The sequence below is a fragment of the Balaenoptera physalus genome (assembly GCF_965194825.1).
Source record: "Balaenoptera physalus genome assembly, chromosome: 13".
NCBI lineage: Eukaryota > Metazoa > Chordata > Mammalia > Artiodactyla > Balaenopteridae > Balaenoptera > Balaenoptera physalus.
Genome location: NC_138892.1, coordinates 58,611,508 through 58,632,567, shown reverse-complemented (window position 1 = coordinate 58,632,567; position 21,060 = coordinate 58,611,508). Strand labels below are relative to the sequence as shown.

At 48.8% G+C, this 21,060-nt stretch overlaps 2 protein-coding genes across 13 annotated transcripts in view; one reads left to right on the top strand and one right to left on the bottom strand.

Moving 5' to 3' along the window:
• The window catches only part of LOC309641990 (EEF1A lysine methyltransferase 3), a gene marked incomplete at its 5' end in the record, with an annotated part of 22,151 nt that extends 14,730 nt beyond the window's left edge, over positions 1 to 7,421 (top strand). For 2 of the 4 annotated variants that reach the window (XM_082422877.1, XM_082422873.1), the window contains one exon: positions 821 to 1,431. In XM_082422877.1, coding sequence (XP_082279003.1) covers positions 821 to 1,227 — 407 coding nt within the window. In that variant the 3' untranslated portion in view covers positions 1,228 to 1,431. Of the gene's footprint in view, positions 1 to 820; positions 1,432 to 6,443; positions 7,122 to 7,145 lie in introns of those variants that run through there. The other 2 variants (XM_082422875.1, XM_082422876.1) reach the window with 2 other exon arrangements.
• On the bottom strand, positions 2,071 to 21,022 carry AVIL (advillin). 9 transcript variants are annotated; one of them, XM_082422728.1, is made up of 20 exons: positions 18,895 to 21,022; positions 17,875 to 17,959; positions 16,422 to 16,496; positions 15,504 to 15,700; positions 13,978 to 14,086; positions 13,777 to 13,887; positions 12,977 to 13,179; positions 12,464 to 12,542; positions 12,237 to 12,335; positions 11,399 to 11,552; positions 11,196 to 11,296; positions 10,577 to 10,714; positions 10,314 to 10,472; positions 9,344 to 9,523; positions 7,718 to 7,863; positions 7,463 to 7,607; positions 5,806 to 5,994; positions 5,115 to 5,183; positions 4,073 to 4,189; positions 2,071 to 2,653 (listed from the first exon to the last, which is right to left on the bottom strand). In XM_082422728.1, the coding sequence occupies exons 2-20, from the start codon at positions 17,938 to 17,940 to the stop codon at positions 2,540 to 2,542; spliced, it is 2,451 nt and encodes an 816-aa protein (XP_082278854.1). In that variant the 5' UTR covers positions 17,941 to 17,959; positions 18,895 to 21,022; the 3' UTR covers positions 2,071 to 2,539. The 9 variants fall into 9 exon arrangements, with proteins under 9 accessions (XP_082278854.1, XP_082278856.1, XP_082278851.1 ...); XM_082422730.1 differs by having other exon boundaries at positions 20,180 to 20,261; XM_082422725.1 differs by having other exon boundaries at positions 11,196 to 11,552.
• Positions 21,023 to 21,060: the final 38 nt, after the last annotated feature.

The window sequence follows — 21,060 nt, the reverse complement described above, 5'->3', positions numbered from 1 at the left end:
CACAAATGGTTTGGAGTCAGATCTGAGGGGGGTTTTTTTGTTTTTTTTAAGATTTTTTTTTTTTATGTGGATCATTTCTAAAGTCTTTATTGAATTTGTTACAATATTTCTTCTGTTTGACATTTTTGTTTTTTGGCCACGAAGCATGTGGAATCTTAGCTCCCCGACCAGGGATTGAACCTGCACCCCCTGCATTGGAAGGCGAAGTCTTAACCACTGGACCTCCAGGGAAGTCCCTAGATCTGAGTTTTAATTCCAGCTCTGCCATACATTAGCTCTGTAGCCTTAGGCAGGTTCCTTAAGCTCTCTAAGCCTGAGTTTAAGGTAGTGATGATAGCCAGATTGGAGCACTCACTATGTGCCAGATACTGTAATAAGTTCTTTTACGCATTTTTTTCTCCCAATAACCCTGTTCTCTGGTTATTTTAAGTGGCATCATCTCCATTTTACAGAAGAGAAAATGAAGGCTTGATGAATTAGTAAATGGGGTTATATCATTAAGTTACTTGCCTAAGGTCGTAGCCAGTGAGAGGCAGAACTGAGACCTGCGCCCAGGGTTTGTGTGACACCAGAGCCTGTGTTTCTAAATACCAGCATGGCGCCTAGTTGGTGTTCTGTAAAGTACACTCCATTTCTCCCACCCTCTCCCCCCACACCTCTTTTCCTATTTACACTGAAAATGGTATCTCTCCCTCTGTGGCACATCCACGGTGTAAATGCGGAGGACTGTCTCCCAAACTTGGCTGCTTCTGTGCGTATTTTAGTACTACCATGGGCATCATATTCTGGAAGTGTGTTTTTTGTTTTTGCTCTCTCACAGGGAAACTGGGAGAAAACATGACTCTTAAACGAGCTGCATGGGTGAAGGTGCCAGCTGGGTTCTATGTTGGCTCTTATGTCCATGGGGCAATGCACAGTCCCTCGCTCCACAACCTGGTGCTGGGGAAGTATGGGGCCCTGGTCATCTGCGAGACGTCTGAGCGGAAAGCAAACCTTGAAGACCTTGGCCGCCGCCTTGGGCAGCATGTGGTGGGCATGGCTCCTCTCTCTGTTGGCTCCCTGGACGATGAGCCTGGGGGAGAGGCAGAAACCAAGATGCTGTCCCAGCCGTACTTGCTGGATCCCTCCATCACACTGGGACAGTATGTGCAGCCCCAGGGGGTGTCTGTAGTAGACTTCGTGCGGTTTGAATGTGGAGAAGGCGAAGAGGCAGCAGAGGCTGAATAGGTTCCAGAGACTTTTGGCCCAGGAGAAAATGTTTATTCTTAACTCTGGACATTATTACAAAAAGGAGTTATCTCCTAAGCCTCTTCAAACCCAGCATTTGTTTTTCATTTGAGTTTATAATGAAATTATATACTTCATGGGTTAAGCTATTAAATAAAATTGTTATATAAGAAAGAGAATAGAATCTTTTCTTTGTTTGCGTAATGCTGGGTCTAGCTTTTTTGTGCCTGACTTGTGACAGGTTTTAGAGAACAACAGGTGGGTCTCATTGAAGTGACTGACAGTGTCTGGGAGAACAGGCGTCACCAACTGTGCTGCTGCTGCCTCCAACGCGGATTTATTATGGTGTCCCTAAAATGTCTACCTTGTTCCATCCTACTCCTGCGACATAGAACTCTCTTGTTTGGTTTCGCTTTGTGACGCTTTGGACTATGCTTCTATCCTGGAACTTCCCCAGTTACATTACTTGTGCCACATGGATTCTTTTGGAATTGTTGACTCAAACTTGGAGTTGTCTGGAAAATGTGGTTCATTTGTTGATGTCTGTAGCGTGCTTTGAAGGCTCTCTGCAGTGGTATACACACTGATTCTGGCCTCATTACTGAAATTAATAACACATGGCCCTGTTTCTCCTCTGGATAGTGGGGTGTGGATGGGTGGGGACTGAGGTTTCCTGGACAGCTGTAAGGCAGATTTTGGCATTCTTAGGTCAACAGGGATTCCAGTTATCCAGAGAGCTCACTCAACAGTGCCTCTTTACTTGCCCAGGACTGAGACATTTCTCCCAGTAGAACAAAATAGTTACCATAATGGGCAGACCCAAAATACTGAAAAGAACTCCCATTTGCTCTTACAGGTATCTTTATTTGAAAATTTAAAAATCTCTGGCACATACAGTTCTGAGCATTTAGATTTTGACTTCAGGGTGTATATGTGAATAACTTCAATGTTTTGTGGGTTAAATAGGAAATACCGATCTTAAGATTTAAAACAAACTTAGGTCCTTGCCCCAGTATTAAACACTCTAAACTTAGTTTTTTTGTTCTCTTACTTTTGACTTCTCCAGATTCCTGCAGTTTTAGTGCTTTCTGCTGAGGCCACAAAAATTAAAAAGTGGGCAGCTAACATTTTAGGTACATAACAACTAAGGAATGCAGGGATGAGAAAAATGGAGAACATGCTGTGATTTGCAGAGCCTACTGTATCAACATTAAGTAGCTGGATGTTAGACAGAAATTAGTAGAGAAATTCCTTCCTGGTACTGGCACTATCTGCTTTCTTCTGGGGTCTTGCAGTAGGCAGATGCCTTGCCTCAGAAAAGCCCCTTTTCTTTCTTCATCTGGAGCTGTTTCCAGCCAGGCAGAGCAGCAAATTGCCCTCTTGTGATGCCAAACACAGAAACAAAGTCCTGTTCAGAGAGGTAATTCTAAGAGAGAAGACAAAGTTCTTAGTTAGAAGGAAGACCTAGTACCCGTCAGTGCTAACGGGATCGGGGAAATGGGGCCAAGAGAGAGTCCCAGGTAGTTCCTTGAAAGGGGAAGTAGAATGAATTCTTCAGAAAGTTTTTAATAGACTTAAATTATTCATTGGAGAGCTCTTTGGCTTGTGGAGTCCCACCTTGGCCTCTGAAAGCCCTGGCTGGATTCGCTCACAGCCCCACCTGGCACCAGTGTCTTGCCAGAAGGACAAGAAATGGGTTATATATTATGTACAAGTTCTGAACATCAGGCTTTGGCTGAATGGAGAACTAAATCGAGTGATGGTTTTCCTTGCTTTCTGCCCTTATGTGCCATTTTTTATCCAGACAGTTTCAAATGCAAGATCAGGTGGACCTTAGTGAGAGCATAAAATTCTCCTAACATTTATTTATTAATGATTAATGAATATTTTCTGTCCAAGTAAAATTATTAAGATATGGTCTCTGTTTTCAAAAAAGTTGCAGCCCAGATACTTAAGAGTTGGTTAGATAAGACACTGTGGAAAATCCAGAGGCCCTTCCCCTTCAAGGGGGAAATAAATTAGTTCATTCAACATGACTGTTAATTCAGTCAGCTGAAACTTAAGGTGTGCCTGTGATCTGCTGGGCACCATTCTAGATGCTGAAAAGCTGAGAATGTGGGCGTGAACAAAACAGACAAGGTCCTTGCTCTTGAGGGTATCACTGGAGCGGGGCAGATAGACGGTGACCCAGTATAAAGGGACTATAGGCGGTGAGGGAGGCAGTGTCGGGGTGGTCAGGGGAGGCCTTCCTGGGGAGGTGGCATTGCAGCTGAGACCTAAATAGTGAGGAGGAGCTGGTTGTCTGATGATCTGGGAGAAAAATGTTTTCAGGCAGGAGCAATAGCAAGCATAAAGGCTCATGTTCGAGGAACAGAAAAACAGCCACTGGCTGAAGGGCGGTAAGTGAAGAGGGTAGTGGTCTGTGAGATGAAATCAGAGGTGGGCAGGGGCCCGGATTGTTTGGGGCCTTCGCGGCCATCAGAAGAACTTTGGATTCTAAGTGCAGTGGAAAGCCATTCAAGGTGTTTTAAATAGAAAAGTATCATCTGTTGTAGAAGCCCATTGGTTGTTATGTGGGGAACAGATTGTAGGGCAGGGGTGGAAACCAGTTGGGGGCCATACTGGCAGCAGAGAGATGGAGAGCAGTAGATGGAAGCTAGCTGATGTATTGATGTGGGAGGTGAGAAAAAAGAAGCAAGAAGGAGCCCTGGGTTTTCGGCTTGAGCTCCTGGGTGATTCAGATGTCTATTGAGTGCTTACAGCGCTCCAGATCTGTCCTAGGCTGTATACTGAGATGGTGCTTTACTCATGGAGAGCTCCACTTACGTCGGATGCAGCCACTCACCTCCTTTTTGGCAGGGTTCACATCCTCAGGCAACTCCTGACTCTGATTTTTCAACAGAACTTCTACGGGGTAATATTTTGGCTCAGAATTCAGGGAGAGGGTTGTGTCCCTCATATCCTAGGGAAGATAAGAATGTAGACACTGGATAAAAGACTCTTCAGGTCTGTGCAGTTGAAGTTCTGTGTTTATAATATTTAAATTTTGGTTTTTACCACTTCATACTTTATAATCATCGTTTAGAACAATGGTCCCCAAAACTGGCTGCATGTCAGAATCGTCTGGGAATCTAAAATATTCAGATTTTAGGGTCCTTCTTGGGAAGGTGATTCAGTAAGTCTAAGGTAAATCCTGTATAGCCCGTTTGGCCTAGATGTTTTGCTTAAACATCATTTAAATACTGTGATCACATTCCTTCTATTGGTACTTTTACTTGGGCTCTACATTTCCAGCCTTCAAATGACTTCAAATTGAAGTCATACTTCTTTTAAATGTTTTTAAAGGATGCTACATTGCCATTAGCTTTGAAATCCTGAGTTTGTACAGCACAAAGGACAAAACTGCCAGATGGTTTGGACAGTGGTGCCATGTACTTGTCCTGATGTTAAAGAGCTGTTGGATTCCTGGCCAGAAGCTCCACTTCTTTTGGCCATTAAAATAGGGGTAATGGCCTGAGTTTCTGTGGACGCCCCTGTCGGAAACTGATAAACATTATCATTTGGGTTAGAAGCTTATTATTTCTGAAAAATACTACCAGTAAATTTAATTTGTCCTGAATGACGGAGAGAGTTGAATAATAAAATTTGGTTTTGTTTTCGTTGTTTTTTTAAACAGCAAGTCTGTTCTAAATTCTGGAAGGCAGTAAAATAAGGAACTTGGCTCTGAGACCTGCATTTCTACCGATTAAAACAATCTTCATATCAAAATAGACCACCAGAGTGATACTAAGAAGGACATGATAGGGTTTTGGCCATGTTGCATCTGTAGCATTTGCTGTTTCTGTCTGGCTCTGGTTGCCTGTGAACAGCTCCTCCAAGAAACTCACAGCAGTGATTCTCGTGATAGCAGCAGCGTCTCCCAGCTCTTCTTTTAACTGTTCATATGATTTCCCTGCCTGAAAAGAAGAGATAGAAAATACAGCATGAGATGCCGCTTATAGGGGAGGGACATGTCAGGCCTGGTCTGTACCCTCAAGAGAAGCAAAAAAGCCAGGAGACAGAAGACATTTCAGGGATAAGCAAAAATGAAAATCCCCCCTTCTGGGTCTATGCAGGGTTGGAAGGTACTTAAACATGGTCTGCATTCTTTGCTGGTGGCCCCTCAATGCTTCATACTAAGAGCAGTTGACTAGGAGTCAGTAAACCTGGCTTCTTCCTACTGGTTGTGACTTCAGACAAATAACTTCTCTGAGATTCCTCATCTGTTAACACAGGAAACAATGTTCCCTAGCTATCAGGATGTAGAGCTCAAAAAGTAATGTGTGTGGATATACTTTATAAACTTTATTACTTTTTCACACACTGCTTGTTCCTGAGGCAAGCTGTGAATTCTCTAACTGGACTTAGTGCCCTGGTGGGCGCGAAAGAGAAGGAAAGTAAAAAGCGGGGAGAGGAGAGGGAGTGGGGGAGATGCGGTCCTGGGTTTACTCAGCCCTTGAGTACCCCGCCATCCCACTGAGCTCTTAGTGCCGAGCGCCCTGGCAGTAAGAACATCTTCCCGGTTCTCTCTGTTCTTACGCTCCAAATGTGAGGGTCCCAGGCCAAGAACCAGCCTGTGAATATGGGAGGCTCGAACCCCTGTTTAATGATCAGGATTGGTGTGCCGGTGTCTCGGCCACTGGGGTGAGTGCGCAAGTACTCTTGGGCGGTAGCAAGAGCGCTCTCCTTCTCTGTGGCGTTGGCCTCAGCCCCAATCCACAAGAACACCTGTTGTGGTAGAGATTGAGTATTTGTTATTGCGCTCATACCAAGGGCTAAGTATCAATACTAGATCATACATGCTGCCCTGTCTTTCCCTGTCAGCAGTTCACAGCCTCATCAGAGTAAAGCTTTTCTCAGATTCATTTTGATTTATGTATCTCCCAAATCTACATCTCCAGTCCTGAACTCTCTCTGAACTTTAGCTTCCTGAATCCAGCTTCCTGCAAAACACCTCCTCTTGGCTGACTCCAAGCACGTCAAATATAACACCCCCAAAATGTAGCTCTTTTCTAAACTTGTATCTGTGTCTTCATTCTTGGTGAGTGGTGTCCATTCAGTCACCCAAGGCAATAACCTGGGAGTCATCCTAAATGCCTTCCATAACACCAGGACTTAGCTAATTTACCTCCTATGCTTTTGTCCAATCTGTCACCATCCCTCTGTCTCTACTCCAGAGCTCCTGTGTGGGCCAGCAGCTGCTCTTACTGGACTAGGACGGTAGTCTGCTGATTGGTCTCCCAACATACAGTCTTCTTTTTCCTCACAAGCCATCCATCCTCTCCTACACTCGCCAGAGTGATCTATCTAAAGCACAGTCTGACCATGTCACTCGCCTGCTTAAATTTCAGTAGCTTTCCCCATTGAATTTCAAACTTCTTGACATGGTAGGTAAGGCCCACCCCTACTTCTTTAGCTCCACCTCTAGGGTGCTTTTTAACTCTGTCTTATGCTCTGATGATACTATTTGTAGTTCCCTGTATACTAGACTATTCATGCCTTGGTTTTCCTTTGCCTGAATGCCCTCTTTACCTGATTAATGCCTGTTTATCCTTTGAGTCTGAGAGCCATCTCCTCCAGAAAGTCTTCACTGAACCCCTAAACTGTGTTGAGTGCCCCTTATTTGTGCTCCCATGGCACCTCATACATACCTCCATCATACTAAAATGATGTTTCTATGTCCGGTCTCCTCCACCCCCCCTCAGCCTGCAAACTCTGAGAGTAGGATGAGGCCCTTGGCCTTGGTGACACCACACCCAGCACAGTGATTAGAACGGACAAGGTGTTGAGTATGTTTGCTGAGCCGAATTGAAGAAAATGGGGTGTGGCGGAGGGGCTGCCTTGAAGGTACGCTTTCGTATCCCTTTGTTCCCTAAAAGGCCCATATCCCTGGGTGTGGAGCCTGCTGCGCTTGGTCCTGAGAGAATGGAGTGCACGATGATAGGATGGCGTGATTTTCCTAAAGCAAAGTGGGAAAATTCCCAGGATGGTGAGTTTTAAACAACATTCTATTCTCTCCAGCCCTGGCAAAAAGCAGGTTCTTCCTTTGGTCACCACTGACAAATGTTTGATTGACTTGGGGATGGTCCAGGGCTACCCTGGCTTTATCTGGGGGGTTGGGGAGAGGTACTACACAAAACATAGCCTAAAGCTTGAGGATCTTTGTCATTTGTTCCAAGCTCTCTGGCTGTCTTACCTGGTCCCAGGTATCCAGGAGCATCACATCATCTGGGTTCAGGTCATCCTGGGTGAAGTCTGTGATCTCAGTGACAATGAACCGGCCAGTCTTATTGGCACATTCAAAGAGACGGGACTGGACATCTAGGATTTCCTGCTGTAGTCTGCAGTACAGTCCAGTTAGTAGAGGAACTGAGCTGCTTAGAAATCATGTGCAGTTCACAAGTCTGGTAGGCAGGGGGAGCCAAGAGGAGGGGATGCTGTGGTCCTTTACCTTTTGTCATTGGCATAGGGAGTTTTTCCTCCCAGCAGGTCCCAGAACTCAGCTGGCTCCTGGCCCTCAGCCACTGTGTTCTCGGTGCCATCACAGAGAAGTCCGGCCAGCTCCTTAGCCATTGCCCGCTCATCCCCACTAGACCCCTGAGAGTGGGGTGGGGAGAACACAGATGTTAGTTGCACACAGGCACGTTGATGTGGGAAAAAAGTGTCTGAGACTAATAGCTCAGTGCAGCCAGGATCATCTACCAAGCCACAGTACCTCAGCACGGGGAGATAGATAGGTTTGTTCTGGTGCTGGGAGGGGCAGGGGGCAAGGGGCGGGGGGCACGGAGGAAAACAGGGGTGGCAAAGGACAAGACTAAACTCTGAAACCCACAGTGGATATTGACAAGTCACCTTTGTTTTGCTTTCAGTTGGAATTTTAGCACCTACTTTTGACTTTTTTAAGAGGAAATTTAAGTTTATTTTTAAAATTATATACAGGAAAATTCACTCTTTTTGCCGTAGAGTTCTATGACTCCTGACGAATGCATAGAATCATGCTGCCACCACCACAACAAAAACAGAGCAGTCGGGTCACCACTGCCAAAAATTCCCTCGGGCTACCTACCCCTTTGTAGTCAAACCCTCCCTGAATCCTTAACCTCTGGCAACCACTGATCTGTTCTCCATCATGATAGTTTTGCCTTTTCCAGCACGTCATAAATGGAATCATACACTATGTAGCCTTTGTGCTAGTGCACTGTGCACTTAGCATAATGCATTTGAGATTCATCCTTGCAGTGCGGGTATCAACAGCTTTTTCCTTTCCATAGCTGAGTAGTATCCCATTGTGTGGATGCAGCGCTGTTTGTTTATCCATCCTCCAGCTGGTTTGCTTCCAGTTTTTGGTGATTACAAATAAAGGTGCTATAAACATTTGTGTACAGGTTTTTGTGTGAAGATAGTTTTTTATTTCGCATGCGTACACACCCAGGAATGGGGTTGCTGGGTCGTATGGTAAGTGTATGTTTTATAAGAAACTGTCAAATTGTTCTCCGAAGGCCGTATTTGCTTTCCCACCAGCAGTGTGTGAGAATTCCTATTGCTCTGCATCCTCACCAGCACTTGATATTATCTTTATTTTTTTCAGTCATTCTAATAGGTGTGTAGTGGTATCTCATTGGGGTTTTCATTTGCATTTCCCTAATGACTAACGATGTTGAGCATCTTTTCCTGTTCAATTCTCTTTTGCAAAACAATTTTAGTGCTTTTTAATGCAGATGCAATCTAAATTGACAAAAATCACATTTTTAGTGTTTTTGTTCAGTGTTCATGGCTGTCCTGTTACAGTTCACCAACTGGTGTGGAAAGATTGACTTATCCAGCCTGCATCCAGCCTCCATGTGTTTAGAGGTTTATGGAGGGTCTCCTGGATATAAGCAGTGTGTTAGTGAGTTTCTAATTGGAGGCCTAATTGTGGGGAACATTGTCAGTCCCTTTGAAGATCCTTTAGGAAAAGGTTCCTTTTTTTGAGGATTGCTCCAGCCTACTCTTTAGTTCCTTTGCCCTTGCTGACAGGAGGGTTGGTGCAGGGCTGGGCTCTGAGGGGCTGGTACGACCACTGGGCCAGCCATCCTACCTTGCCATACCACAGGTAGTGCTCTGTCTGGGTCCGCAGCAGAAAGACATCATTGGAGTTTAGGGAGGAGGTGAAGGCTGGAACCTCCACCGCTTTGGTGTTAGATTTGTCATTTCCTTGAATCTGGAAGAGCCTTACCGGAGGATCGGGCTCGGCATTTCCCTTCCTGGAAGTCCCACCCTAGACAGAGAGAAAAGCAGAGTCCGGAACTAAGGCGCACCATGTGCGCCGGGCACTGGGCTAGCATTGTGGAGAACATGGATGTGTTTGTTTGACACCGTCTTTGCCCTCAAGGAGCGTCTAGGCTAACGGAGAGAGGCTGAGGTGAGCTGGAGTTATGGTACCAATAGTATTAGCTTTCATTCTGAGACCTTGGTTATATGCCAGGCTCTTTGCTGGTGCCTTATCTACATCATTTTATAGATCCTCATAATAACTTTGTGAAGTAGGTATTATTATCCCACAGTGCAGATGGGGAAACAGGCTTAGAAACTTGGCTAATAAATGACAAGACTAGGACTTGACCACAGTCTTGTGTATATCAAACATGTGACATTATACATTCCTGGTAGTGCTTCAGCCAGGGCTTCATGGAAGAAATGGAACTTGAATCTGAAGGGGCACATTCTCTGGGGGAGGTGGACAGGTAATGATATGGCACATGTGAGGTCTAATGAGGACACCCACCTGACGGGAGTGGAGTGTGTAGGCTAGGGAGCTGAGGGTGATGCGCCTGCACAGGTAATATGGGTCAGATTATAAAAGACCTTGAACATGAATTAGGAAGTGGTTTGGACCTGAAGCCCTAGGCAGTCGGGATTCACTTCAGTGTCTTAGAGAGATTCACCCCCTTGTCTATGTCTTCCCCAAGCCCTGCTCTCTACCCCTCCTCTCCTCTACTGTAGTCTCCTGCTGACCTGCTGGTTCTGAGCATCCTGCTTATGGTGTAATTTTATCTGAGGGCTCTCACCTCGAAGATAACCAGCTTTCCTTTGAAGATGGCCATGAAGTGGCGTGGCTCCTTCCCCATGGTAACCCGAACCTGCACAGGGGCCCCATCAAACTGCCGGTCCACCTCCACCGCCTGGTATGCCGAGGCTGCCAGCTCATCCTGTGAGGCGTGGCGGCCCTGCAGTGGTGAGCGGGTGCTATGGGTCCCTGCTACCCCCGGCCCTAGCTCAGTGGCCAGAGGAGGCGCCAGGATCCAAAGCTGAGAGCCTGCCCCAGGCCTACCTGCCAGATGTACAAGATGTAGTGCGGCTTCCCGTGCATCTCGTATGTATAGAGAACCAGATAGCAGTCTCCCCCATAAAAGAAGCCATACCACTGATGCTCCACGGGGACCAGCTCCAGGTTTTCAATTCTCCAGACCTAGGCATAGAAGGAGACACAGTTCCCCAGAGATGGGAGTCCTGTGAAGAAACAGCTACCTGGAGGGAACTGGGCCATGCTTAGCAGAGAATCCAGGTGGGTGAGGCACTAACGTCCATTCAGAGTACACCTTCCCCCTCTGGTGCTTCTTTCCAGTGGTGAGGGCTTATCACATTTGCATGATTTGAATCCCAAGAACTGGATCGTCCCTGGTCAGATGCATCCCCATCATGGCTCAGAGATGATTTGAATATGTCTGCCAGGTGAGTTATTGATAGCACACTGGAGTATCTACCTTTCACTTCCGTGAAGAATTGTGGGAAAACCCTGCAGACTCAGACACCCCTTTGAATAGTACTGAGGTGCCAGAGGTGGAAAGGAAAGCAAAGCGGACACGGAATCACGTGCCCCTTCTGTACAGCAGAGCAGCCAGGAGGGCCAGTGCTGCCGCCTGCCCTGGGATGTGGGTCACTGGGCTTACCTCAACGTTGCCGTTGCCGTCGTCGACCATTCTTTCCTGGGCTGCCACCTCTGGTTTGGTGTGCAGCAGAGTCACATCAAATTTATCCTGGAAAACGTTAGCTGCACGGAAGGGGTTGGGAGAAGCCAAGTGAGCAAAAAGCACCTGTGCCTGCCTTTCTAAAGAGTCCCGGCAGTGAGAACACGTTCTGGGGGCAATCTTACCGATTTTACCAATGCTGAACGTTTTCCCCAGACCCACGGTCTGTTCCTTCACTGACCACTTCTGGAACAGCTGCTTGAACATGGCTGACTCGGTACCATCACTGACGGTCTCCACGTTGGTACTGCTGGGGTAGCCCTTCATCTTGATGAAGTTCTGCAGGAGCCCCCCCCACCCCCGAAGGACAGGTCAGTCAGGGACTGCACTGGGCTCTTGACTTGGCTGGTGATTCACCCCGTGAAGCCAGTTGGTAGGATTGTTCCCTTCTGGGAGTCAGAGTCAAATTCTAACTCACTTCTGTCTAGGGACCAAGTTACCAGCCCTCAAGGAAAGGACTGAGCGGAACATTTTGGCATCTCTTCATTGGCCTGTCCTGATTATTACTGATTTTTTTTTTTTTTGTAAGATCCTCTATTCTGTGTTCCTTCAGCACTCCTGTACTCTACTGACTTTGTATCACCTTCATTGCCCCTTTTTTGCTTTGTAAGTGCATCCTGCCTGGTTCATTTGCATGGTCTGCACAATGTCATAAGCTCCTTGAGGACAGGGCCATTGACCTTGATATGTGATATCGCCTTCAATAATAACAGCCACCTTTTACTGAGCAGCTGTGTGTGCCAGGTATTGTTCTGAGTGCTTTATAAATGTTACTTAATCCTCACAACAACCCCAGGAGATGGCATTAAACCTGGATTTGAATCCCAGTTTGTCTGTCTGACTTTGAAGTCATGTATGTAACTGCGATGTTCTATGCTCTGGTGCCTAATATGGCTCTCTGAGCACATCTGATGTGTTATGGACAGAATTTTCTGGACACTGTTGCACATCCATAGCTCCTACCAGAGCTTTAGACATGGCCATCTGTTTCTCAACCTTTGTGGCTCCTCTTCCTTTCCACACATAGATCTTGGTTCCACTTTGGTCCAGGATGTAGCAGTCCTGAAGCAGATGGTCAGGGATAAAAGTGGTTACTCCTGCCCAAGACCATGAGGAAGGCCTTTCCCTAGGGTCTGCCTCTGAAGCCAGGTCTGGCTACCCCAAGCCAAGCCCACCCAAGCTCTACTTACATCATGGTTCAGTAAGCCCTGGACCAGAGGCCTCGTTGCTACCTCTGTGACCGCCAGCTGCCCAGCTGAGTCTGAGACACTAGAGAAGGGGAGAGGTTAGCCTGTACCTTCTCTGCTACAAAGCATCGTGTAGTCAATCTGATATTTCATGGCTTTGTCTTAGAATGGAGTTTCTGGGTAGAGTTCGACTTCTTGCGACAGGCATGGCTTGAATGCAGACAGGAATGTGATGCACTCTGTTCTCCCGAACGTTATCCTGTCCACATCCCTAGGCACGTATAGATCTGAGCAAAGGAATGGTCTCCCCCAGAGACCAGGAAGAGTTGCTAACAAGAGCAGATGGTAGCTGCTCAGGGAACACTGAGCTCCTTATAGAAGCTGCATTTGAAAAAGACTGAAAGAAAGCCAGTCACCTGCACCCCAAACGAGGAGCCAGGCAGAAGTGCTGGTTTTCCGGGGGGACACCTTCCCCCTACCCCAGCTTCCAACCAGCAGCCAGGCTTAACTACTCACTGATACAGCGTGATATTTGATTTCTGCTGCTGATCTATGATCTCATCGGGGACCGCAGGCTTGATAATGGAGTGCCGGCCGAGGGTGTCCTGAAGGACCTTCATCAGCTCTGGACTGGCCGCCTCCTTGTCTCCCTCGATCACTCCTATTTTAGCACGGCCCCCTCGCTCCCTGTCCCGAATATCCTTTGCCAGAAGCATAGCCTGTAAAGAAGCCCGAGGAAGCACTCAGCTCCCGGAGGAGCAGCCTGGATCCCAGACACAGGAGTTCCCCTGATGCTGAGGAGCCCAGGCTGAGTCGCGGGCTCGCACACGTGGCCTGTCTCTGAAACAGATGCTGCTCAAAGGCAGGGGTCTGGCTTGAAGGGCAGGAAAGAGCCAGCGAGGAAAGAAGAAGGAAAGGGGGCTTCCCTGGTGGCGCAGTGGTTGGGGGTCTGCCTGCCAATGCAGGGAACACGGGTTCGAGCCCTGGTCTGGGAAGATCCCACGTGCCGCGGAGCGGCTGGGCCCGTGAGCCACAACTACTGAGCCCGCGCGTCTGGAGCATGTGCTCCGCAACAAGAGAGGCCGCGATAGTGAGAGGCCCGCGCACCGCGATGAGGAGTGGCCCCCGCTTGCCGCAACTGGAGAAAGCCCTCGCACAGATACGAAGACCCAACACAGCCAAAAATTTAAAAAAAAAAAAAATAAATAAAATAATTATTTAAAAAAAAAAAAAAGAAGAAGAAGGAAAGGGCAGCTGAGGGAGTGCAAGCCCCTGAGGCCCCAGGGGAGAGGAGGGAGCAACAGAACAGGCCACACCTTCAGACGCTCCCTGCTGCTGCTCTCTGGGCCATTCCACTGGATGATGACCTTCCCAAGGTCCAGCAGGAAGACATCACCTCGGTTAAAACTGTCCCAGCTCATTTCCACCTGCAGGGGAGGTAGACATTATGTAGGAGGAGTTCTTAGGTGCTAGGTGGTGAGGCCCTGGGCCCAGGACAGACAAGGGACAGGACTTACCTCGGTGGCCCTGATGTTTCTCTTCCCCTTCACGTGCAGCAGCCGCTTCACGTCGTAGGTATTGGTCTCCACGTGCTTCATCCCAGAGGCCACACCCCCCTTCTTGTAGCTGAGGGAACATTCGTTATTTATTGAGCACCTGCTATGTGCTAGGTACTGGGGAGACAGTTGTGGGTCACACAGATGCAACCTCTGCCCACGCGGGTGACGACAGTAAATGAGCCGAGTAAACATAGATGCTGGTCACCACTGCCACAGAGGTGCACTCAGCGGTGGGCTTTTGGACAGCGTGTTCAGGGCAGTCTTCTCCGAAGGACTGACATTTGAGCTGGGATATTAAGAGTAGGAACCAACCACCAGAGGACTAGTTCTCCAGACAGAGGGTGCATCACTGATGAAGTCCCCAGAGCACAGAAGAACTTGTTTTGTTTCGTTCTAGAAACTGTGTGAATGTCGCGTGTGATGGGGAGAGGGGCACAAGTCAGGCGGGAACAGAAACATTAATGACACCGTGGCCTTAAAACCAACTCACTCCAGGAATCCGCTCTCCCGCCCCTGGCCCTCACCCCAGCCCAGCCTCCCCCAGGCGTCCCACACGTGAAGGGCACGCAGAAAGCCACGGGGAGCAGAGGGTTCCCTGGTGACTCACTGTGGTGCTCTGTGCCCAGTAGGTCCTCAGTGGGGACTGCTGACCTGCAAGAAGCTGGCCTTGGACCAGCCTCAGAACTCTCAAGCCCACTGGAATTCCTTTTTCTTTTCAATCTCAAGTGCAAAGTTTTGAGGTAATCAAGCTCCTCGGTTCGTGGAAGGTTTTCACCATTGGCCTTTATGAGACCCCTCTCTTGTAGTAAGTATTTGTGTGTTCCCTTTTATCTGCATACCCTACCCCCCTTTCTCTCCCCTCCATAGGCATCCATTCTAACAGTTTAACATCTGTCTTTTTATTTTCTTTCTGGTAAAATGTGGCCTGTTGTTTTGAGTTTATGTATTTTTTTAAAAACAGACACTGGCATTCTGTTCTATATTTCAAGCCTGTTTCTACCTGTGCTCCCTAAGCCCCGTGTTTTTAAGGTCTGTCCACATGTCCGATGTGCCTCTAATCTGTTGCTTCCAGCTGTGGCATGGTGCTCCGCCGTGTCGCGGAGTGTTTTTCCTGTCCATATTGCCTGCAGCTTCCCACCACCACTAATGTGAACGTTCTGGTTCATGTGCCCTTGTGGACCTGGGAACGTGAGCGCTCCTTTGGGTCACACCCCGGGGGGTGAGATCTGCCCCAGTGGCAGCAGACTACTCTCCGGAATGCTGGGCCAGTCCTCACTTGCACCAGCAGGGCACCTGTCTCCCCAGAGCTTCGACGACACTTGGCGCCTCTCAGCTCTCTAATTTACGCTGCTCTAGTAGGTGTAAATGATGGCTTTGTTTGGATTTGCATTTCTCTGATGACTTTCTTCATATACGTTTTGGCCCTTTTGGTTTCCTCTTTGGTAAACTGCGGTTACGTCCTTGCTCTGTGCATAGCTACTCACATGATGCCCTGCTTGAAGTAGCCGCGGAAGGTGTCGGACTCGTGGCACTGGACCTCCCGGTGCTGCACGGGGCTGCCCCCCAGGTAGTCGTCCAGCTGCGTAGTGTAGATGGCTACGCAGCTCTTCTCATCCTGCGAGGAGTCCTTCCCAATCCAGAAGTGGATGTCCTGGGAGAGGATGCTGCCCTCTCTCCGGGTCTGGGATGTAGTCAGAGAGACGAGGTCAGGCGCCAGCTCGCCTCCCCTTCACTGCTGGCCCTTCTGGCGTGGGAAGAACGTGGCCTGCGGTGACTTGTGTCCTGCCCTTGGCAGGCTTGGGGCCCCTCCCTCCCTCCCTGCAGTGGCCCGGGTGCAGACCTCCTCTGTGGCTCAAGCCCTGGCAGCCCAAATCCCTCCCCACATCTGGGGAATGTTGACAGCTTATTGTTCTCAAAATAAACAGAGACCAATGGGGATCTTTTCCGGGTTGGACTGCAGGCTTTTCTTGCTGCTCCTTCGCACCCCTGCGCTTGCACATCTGGCACAGTGCTGCTGTCCATCTGCATGGCTCCGTCAGTACTGTCCACGTGGGAGATTGTTTCCTCCGCTAGATGAGTACTTCGAGGCCAGAGATGGCCTTGTATCCACCTGGCCTTCCTTCACAGCACTGTCATTTGGGGTCTGGGTCCCGGAGGGAGAAGTGCTGCTGTAGGCTACTCGCTGAGGTTCAGACTGAGGGCCACACCCATACCCTCTGATGCAAAATTTAAAACCCTGGCCTAAGAAACCCTTTGATAGTCAAAGTGGAGGCCTGTTCTATATAACAGCAAGGAAGAATCAAGATGGATACCAGGTTAACCTCATGGGCAGATCTCCCAGTGGGGCCCCAGAGCTGGCTCTCAGGGGAGCAGCTCATGGGAATGGGGGGTATGGTGCTCACCGAGAGGATGAGGTAGCAGTCCCCCTCATAGAAGGTGCCGTGGGCATTCAGGGGCACCAGCGCCAGCTCCATTTTCTGGAAGGACAAGGGGTGTGTATAGGCTGCATTCTCTCCCTCCTCCCCCGACCCCCCCAGGCCTCCCCCTGCACGCCATCACTGACACAGGCAGCAGGGGAGAGAAGGGAGATGTCCCCACGGGGCGTGGCGGTCAGCCACAGGATTAGCGCGGCCACCCCTCTGGCTTCTGCTGAACTCCACCTGCCCGGCCCTGGCTCTGGATCCGGGTGCCTGTCCTCACCCCATCCTCCTCGCACCGCCTGCTTGGCCTCATCTTGCTACAGCCTGTGAGCCGCCTCAGTCCTTTGTAGAGTTGGTTGTAAGCCCTCAAGTAAAAGCCCATCTCTGAGCCGCTGCACCAGAGTGCCTCCAGCGCTGACTCTGACCACCCAGAGCTGGCCAAGTTCTGAGAGAACGGGGGGAGCCAGGATTCTGTGAGGCTCTGAGGGGGAGTGCCGGCCGTGTGCAGGCTTCCTGCCGAGGGCTCTGTATTTGGAGTCTGGGTTGGAGCCCTGATGCACCTGTCACCTGCATGTCTGGCTCGTCCCAGGAGAGCCATTGCAATGGCCTCAGATGTGGACTTTCATCACTATCTCCAAGTAGGTAAACCTGCAGTCATGTTTGAGTGTATTCTGTGTAAAATATGTGTGTTAAATGTAAAAATGTTAAATATCCCACAATTTGCTTAACTCTTTTAGTACTTATTAGTTTTTAAATAAACCGGGAGCCTTAAAACAGTGGTAGTGACCTGGGCTCTCACAAGCTCTGAGCTGCTTGCTGGGGGGCTGTGACTCCCCTCGTGGTGGAGGATGGTGAGGTGGGGCACATCACCTCTGCGTTTTCTGCAGCAGAGCCACTCACTGGGCTCAGAGCAGGGAGGTGGGGTGAGGCTGCCAGGCCAGGGCGGTTCCCAACTATAGACCGCTAGAGCTTGAGGTCAGCCAGAGGGGCTCAAGCCCGAGTGGGAGAAGGGATGAGCAGGGCACCGATCTGTGCTGTACCCGCCAAATCTTCCTACCACCCTGCAGGAGCCAGAGTGCCCCGTGGAAGACAGGTTCCATTGTCCTGACAGAAGCAGACAGGTTCCATTGTCCTGACAGAAGCGGCCAGGTGTCTCGGGGCTTGGGCCCCACCCATCTCTCCAGGGCATTTACTAGAAATGCAGATGGCTGGATAAAAGGCAAGCCTATTTTTGCTTGGAGCCCTGCTCTCCAAGGCCAAGAACATTTTCTCCACCTGTCACCCGCCTGCTCTGAGCACCCAGGAGGGGTCAAGGATCGGAAAACGTGCCCTTTGGAGCTGCCTCTCACTGTTGTTGAACCACAGACAGGAGACCAAGGCGTGTGGAGGGCCTTCAGCAGACCAGAGTCTTCTGCCCCCATCCAGCCCAGCTCACCTCTATTCTCCAGGTGATGATCCCAGGGTCGTTGCCCACAGCCTGAAAGGCACTGCTCAGAGACATGGCACTTGTCTTCCTGGGACTGAAACATCACAGAGCAAGCACGGAGATGACACATCTCACAGCAGTCATCCAGCCAGCTTTCCTCCTAAGTCACTTCCCAATCTCTTGTCAGCCATCCTGCCATGTCCTTGTGGTGCATCCCTGCACTATCTCACAGTGATGCGGAAAATGACTTGTCCAAGTTCATCTCGTAAGACTGGCCGGCCCAGGGATCCCCACCGGAAATTCTGCTTCCCACTTGCCACTTTCCTCGTTAAGAGCTCTGATAACACAGCCATGATTATTTACTGAAGGGGTGACAAATATGCTAAGCCCTGTGTTGGTTGACTTTATGTTCTCTCATTTAATTCTCATAAGCTGAGTATATTTTCTTTGTCTTACATTGTGGGAAAATTGAGGTTCAGGGAGGTTAAATAATTTACTCAATATCACTAGAATGAAATCCATACCTGATCTTAAAATCTGTGCTCTTTTCTAGTTTCTGTGATGTACTGCAGCCCTTCCTAACTTACCTAAATTCAGTGGCATATGGGATTGAAAAGCCCATGTCGGAATAAGTATTTCCAAACTGGGTTTCCTTCTTTCATTCCCAATCCCTCTAACTCTCCCAGACTCCCTGCTTGCCAGGTCCTCTCCACAGTCAACAATTTGATTTTTTACTTCCCAGACTTTTTTAAGTAAACTATCCTAAAACTCAGACAACCCATTCTGCTTCTGTCACATGACTAATATATTCCCTGTGTCTCACAGAAGAAAAGGGAAAGTAAAATGGCAGGGCTGGGCCTGGGACAAAGAGTTCAGGGTGCCAGCAGGGGCAGGTAGGCGTGGCCTGTGGGAAGACCCTCCCCCCACCCCCCGCCCCCTCCCACACAGACCCAGACAGTGGTTCTGTGGCCGCCCACAGACAGGGTGGGGAGAGGGAGGCAGAGGTAAAGAGAAGTGTGGACTGCGTACCATCTCTGTTCGAAGTGTGTCTAGGGTTATCAAGCACCTACACGTCCATGGCCACACAGGCTTTAAATAATGAAAATTCTTGCCTGGTTCTTGCTCTCAAGGGGCTTGCAATCTGATTGATACACATCACTGATGAACGCTCCCAAGAGGCAAAGGAAAAAGGAAGGGCCTGATGAAGTTACATAGGATAAAGAAAAAGAAACAAAAGAAAAAACAACCCCACCCAGAAAGGACTATCTGGGGTTTTGCTATTTGGAGGCATATTGTGCTTGTTAAGAGGAGCATGTCTGGCCATTCTTTTCGTAAGCCTTGGCGGATGAACCCAGGTTTGGAGAGTATGTGCCATTATCTAGTATGGACATTGGCAAAAAAACAAAACAAAAGACAAACAAAAAACTCTCTTTGTCTACTGCTACAGCAGGACTAACGCAGAGCAGTGATGCAGAGCTGCCAGTGTTTAAGGATTTAATTTGATAATTGGCACTGCCCCACCCTGTGCTGCTTAGAATTGCCAGGAAATATTTGTTCAGGTTTTCTTCAGACCCTAGATTTCAGTCATTAAAGGCAAATGCTGTGACCCAATTAGGGGAAGGGGACAAGGAATTCATTCCTTGGAGAGAGGTTAAGAGTAAACCTGGTAAAAGTCAAACCAGCTGGCACTAATTAGAACTGTGAGTCCAGAGGCCAAAAACAGTCCCATTTTCCAGCAGGGACTTAGCAATCAAAATGCTCACTGGGCCAGGGTCCCTGAAATGCAGGAGAGGACATGCTCAAAGCAGGGACTTTGCCATACTGGAACACCCAGAAAATGTGACTGGGGGACTGAGCAAAGTCCCCCAAAGCTCAGTCTCTCCCTCCCTCCTCCTCAAGTCCTGATTTATCAACTCAGCACCCTTTGAGACCACTGCACAAACCGCTGGGCGGGGTGCAGTTTTGAAATCCCAGTTTAAAAGCTGGTGGCCCTTAATTCTTACCAATACTCCTAGGAACGGACCCCAGAGGAAGCTGGTTTAAATTTCTGCCTTGCCCCATACCATCTCTTTGAGATGGGTGAATCTTTCCAAGCTTTTGAAAGTGTGCCCTATGTTTTGTGGTCTCTAAAAAGCACCTCGACTTCTCAGCAGGAAGTTTGCAAAACTGGTCACAAGCTCCTGGTTCAACCCTTTAAAAGCCTCATCCGAGAACACAAAGCCAAGGAAATTTTAATCTCCTCTCTCTTTTGTTTCTTTCTAGTTCAAGTAAAATTGCTCTATTGACGTGCATCCATAAACCAAATAGAACTTACCTTGCCTTCTCTCTCAGCGGTCTTCCCAGTTTTCTGGCGGGTAAGCACTGTTGAGGAACCACCCAATGCTGGAGGTTCCAGGTCCTGCTGCCTTACCTTAGTAATGGCTGCGCATACACTGGGTTATATTTGCTTGCGTTTGCATCCTAACCGCATTTTCCTAGTCCTGGCCAATCACAGCCAACCTAGCCCTGGGCTTGACTTATTCAAACCAGAGAGAAAGCTGTATCTGTTCCTATTCAAAACAGCAAAAACAAGAGCAGACTTTTAAAGGCTTCTTTTAACTCCAGCTCCACGCCCTGATCTAATTGATTTTTTAAAAGTGCACAGCCCATCAATAATGCAGGAAAGAGGGTGGGAGGATATGAAATTTGCCATATTGTAGATATGAATGCATTACACTGATGACAGGAAGCAGGGGCTGGGGCTGCCCCCCCCCTCCAAGCGCTTGGGATGTCCAGGCTGGCAAGTGCCTCCCGAGAAGCTCCTGGGCATTTCTCAGAGGGGAAGTCTGGGAGAAGGGCCTGGAGTGAGTTATTAGGTCATCCTGTTTTGCCCCTTGGGGTCATATATCAGTCCAGTCAATATCTGAGTGCCTACTATGTGCCAAGAACCACGCTGGGCTCTGCGTTTCAAGGCTCCTAGTTTGGGGAAATCGGTAAGGGGCACAGAAGGAAGACTCTAAATCCCTTGGGGCTTCTGGTTCCTCCCCAGAAGTCAACAGGACACCAAGCATATGCTTATTAAGCACCTGGATGGCAATGCGGTTGATTCCACATGGGGGCCAGGGAAGAGCTAATGTAGCCCGACTTCTGTAACCCTGAGCAAAATCCCTGTGCTGAGTGAGTGCGTGGCTGGTCCCCCAGCTTGGGCGCCCCAGC

Excerpts from the sequence above, each read along its gene's own strand:
- AVIL (XM_082422722.1), bottom strand. The coding sequence starts at position 17,037 with ATGGCTCTCCTGGGACGAGCCAGACATGCAGGTGACAGGTGCATCAGG. Across the intron at positions 5,995-7,462 it reads TCCTGGATACCTGGGACCAG|GTGTTCTTGTGGATTGGGGC; the intron begins GTAAGACAGCCA and ends CTACCACAACAG. Across the intron at positions 5,184-5,805 it reads GGGACCCTCACATTTGGAGC|GCAGGGAAATCATATGAACA; the intron begins GTAAGAACAGAG and ends TCTTCTTTTCAG.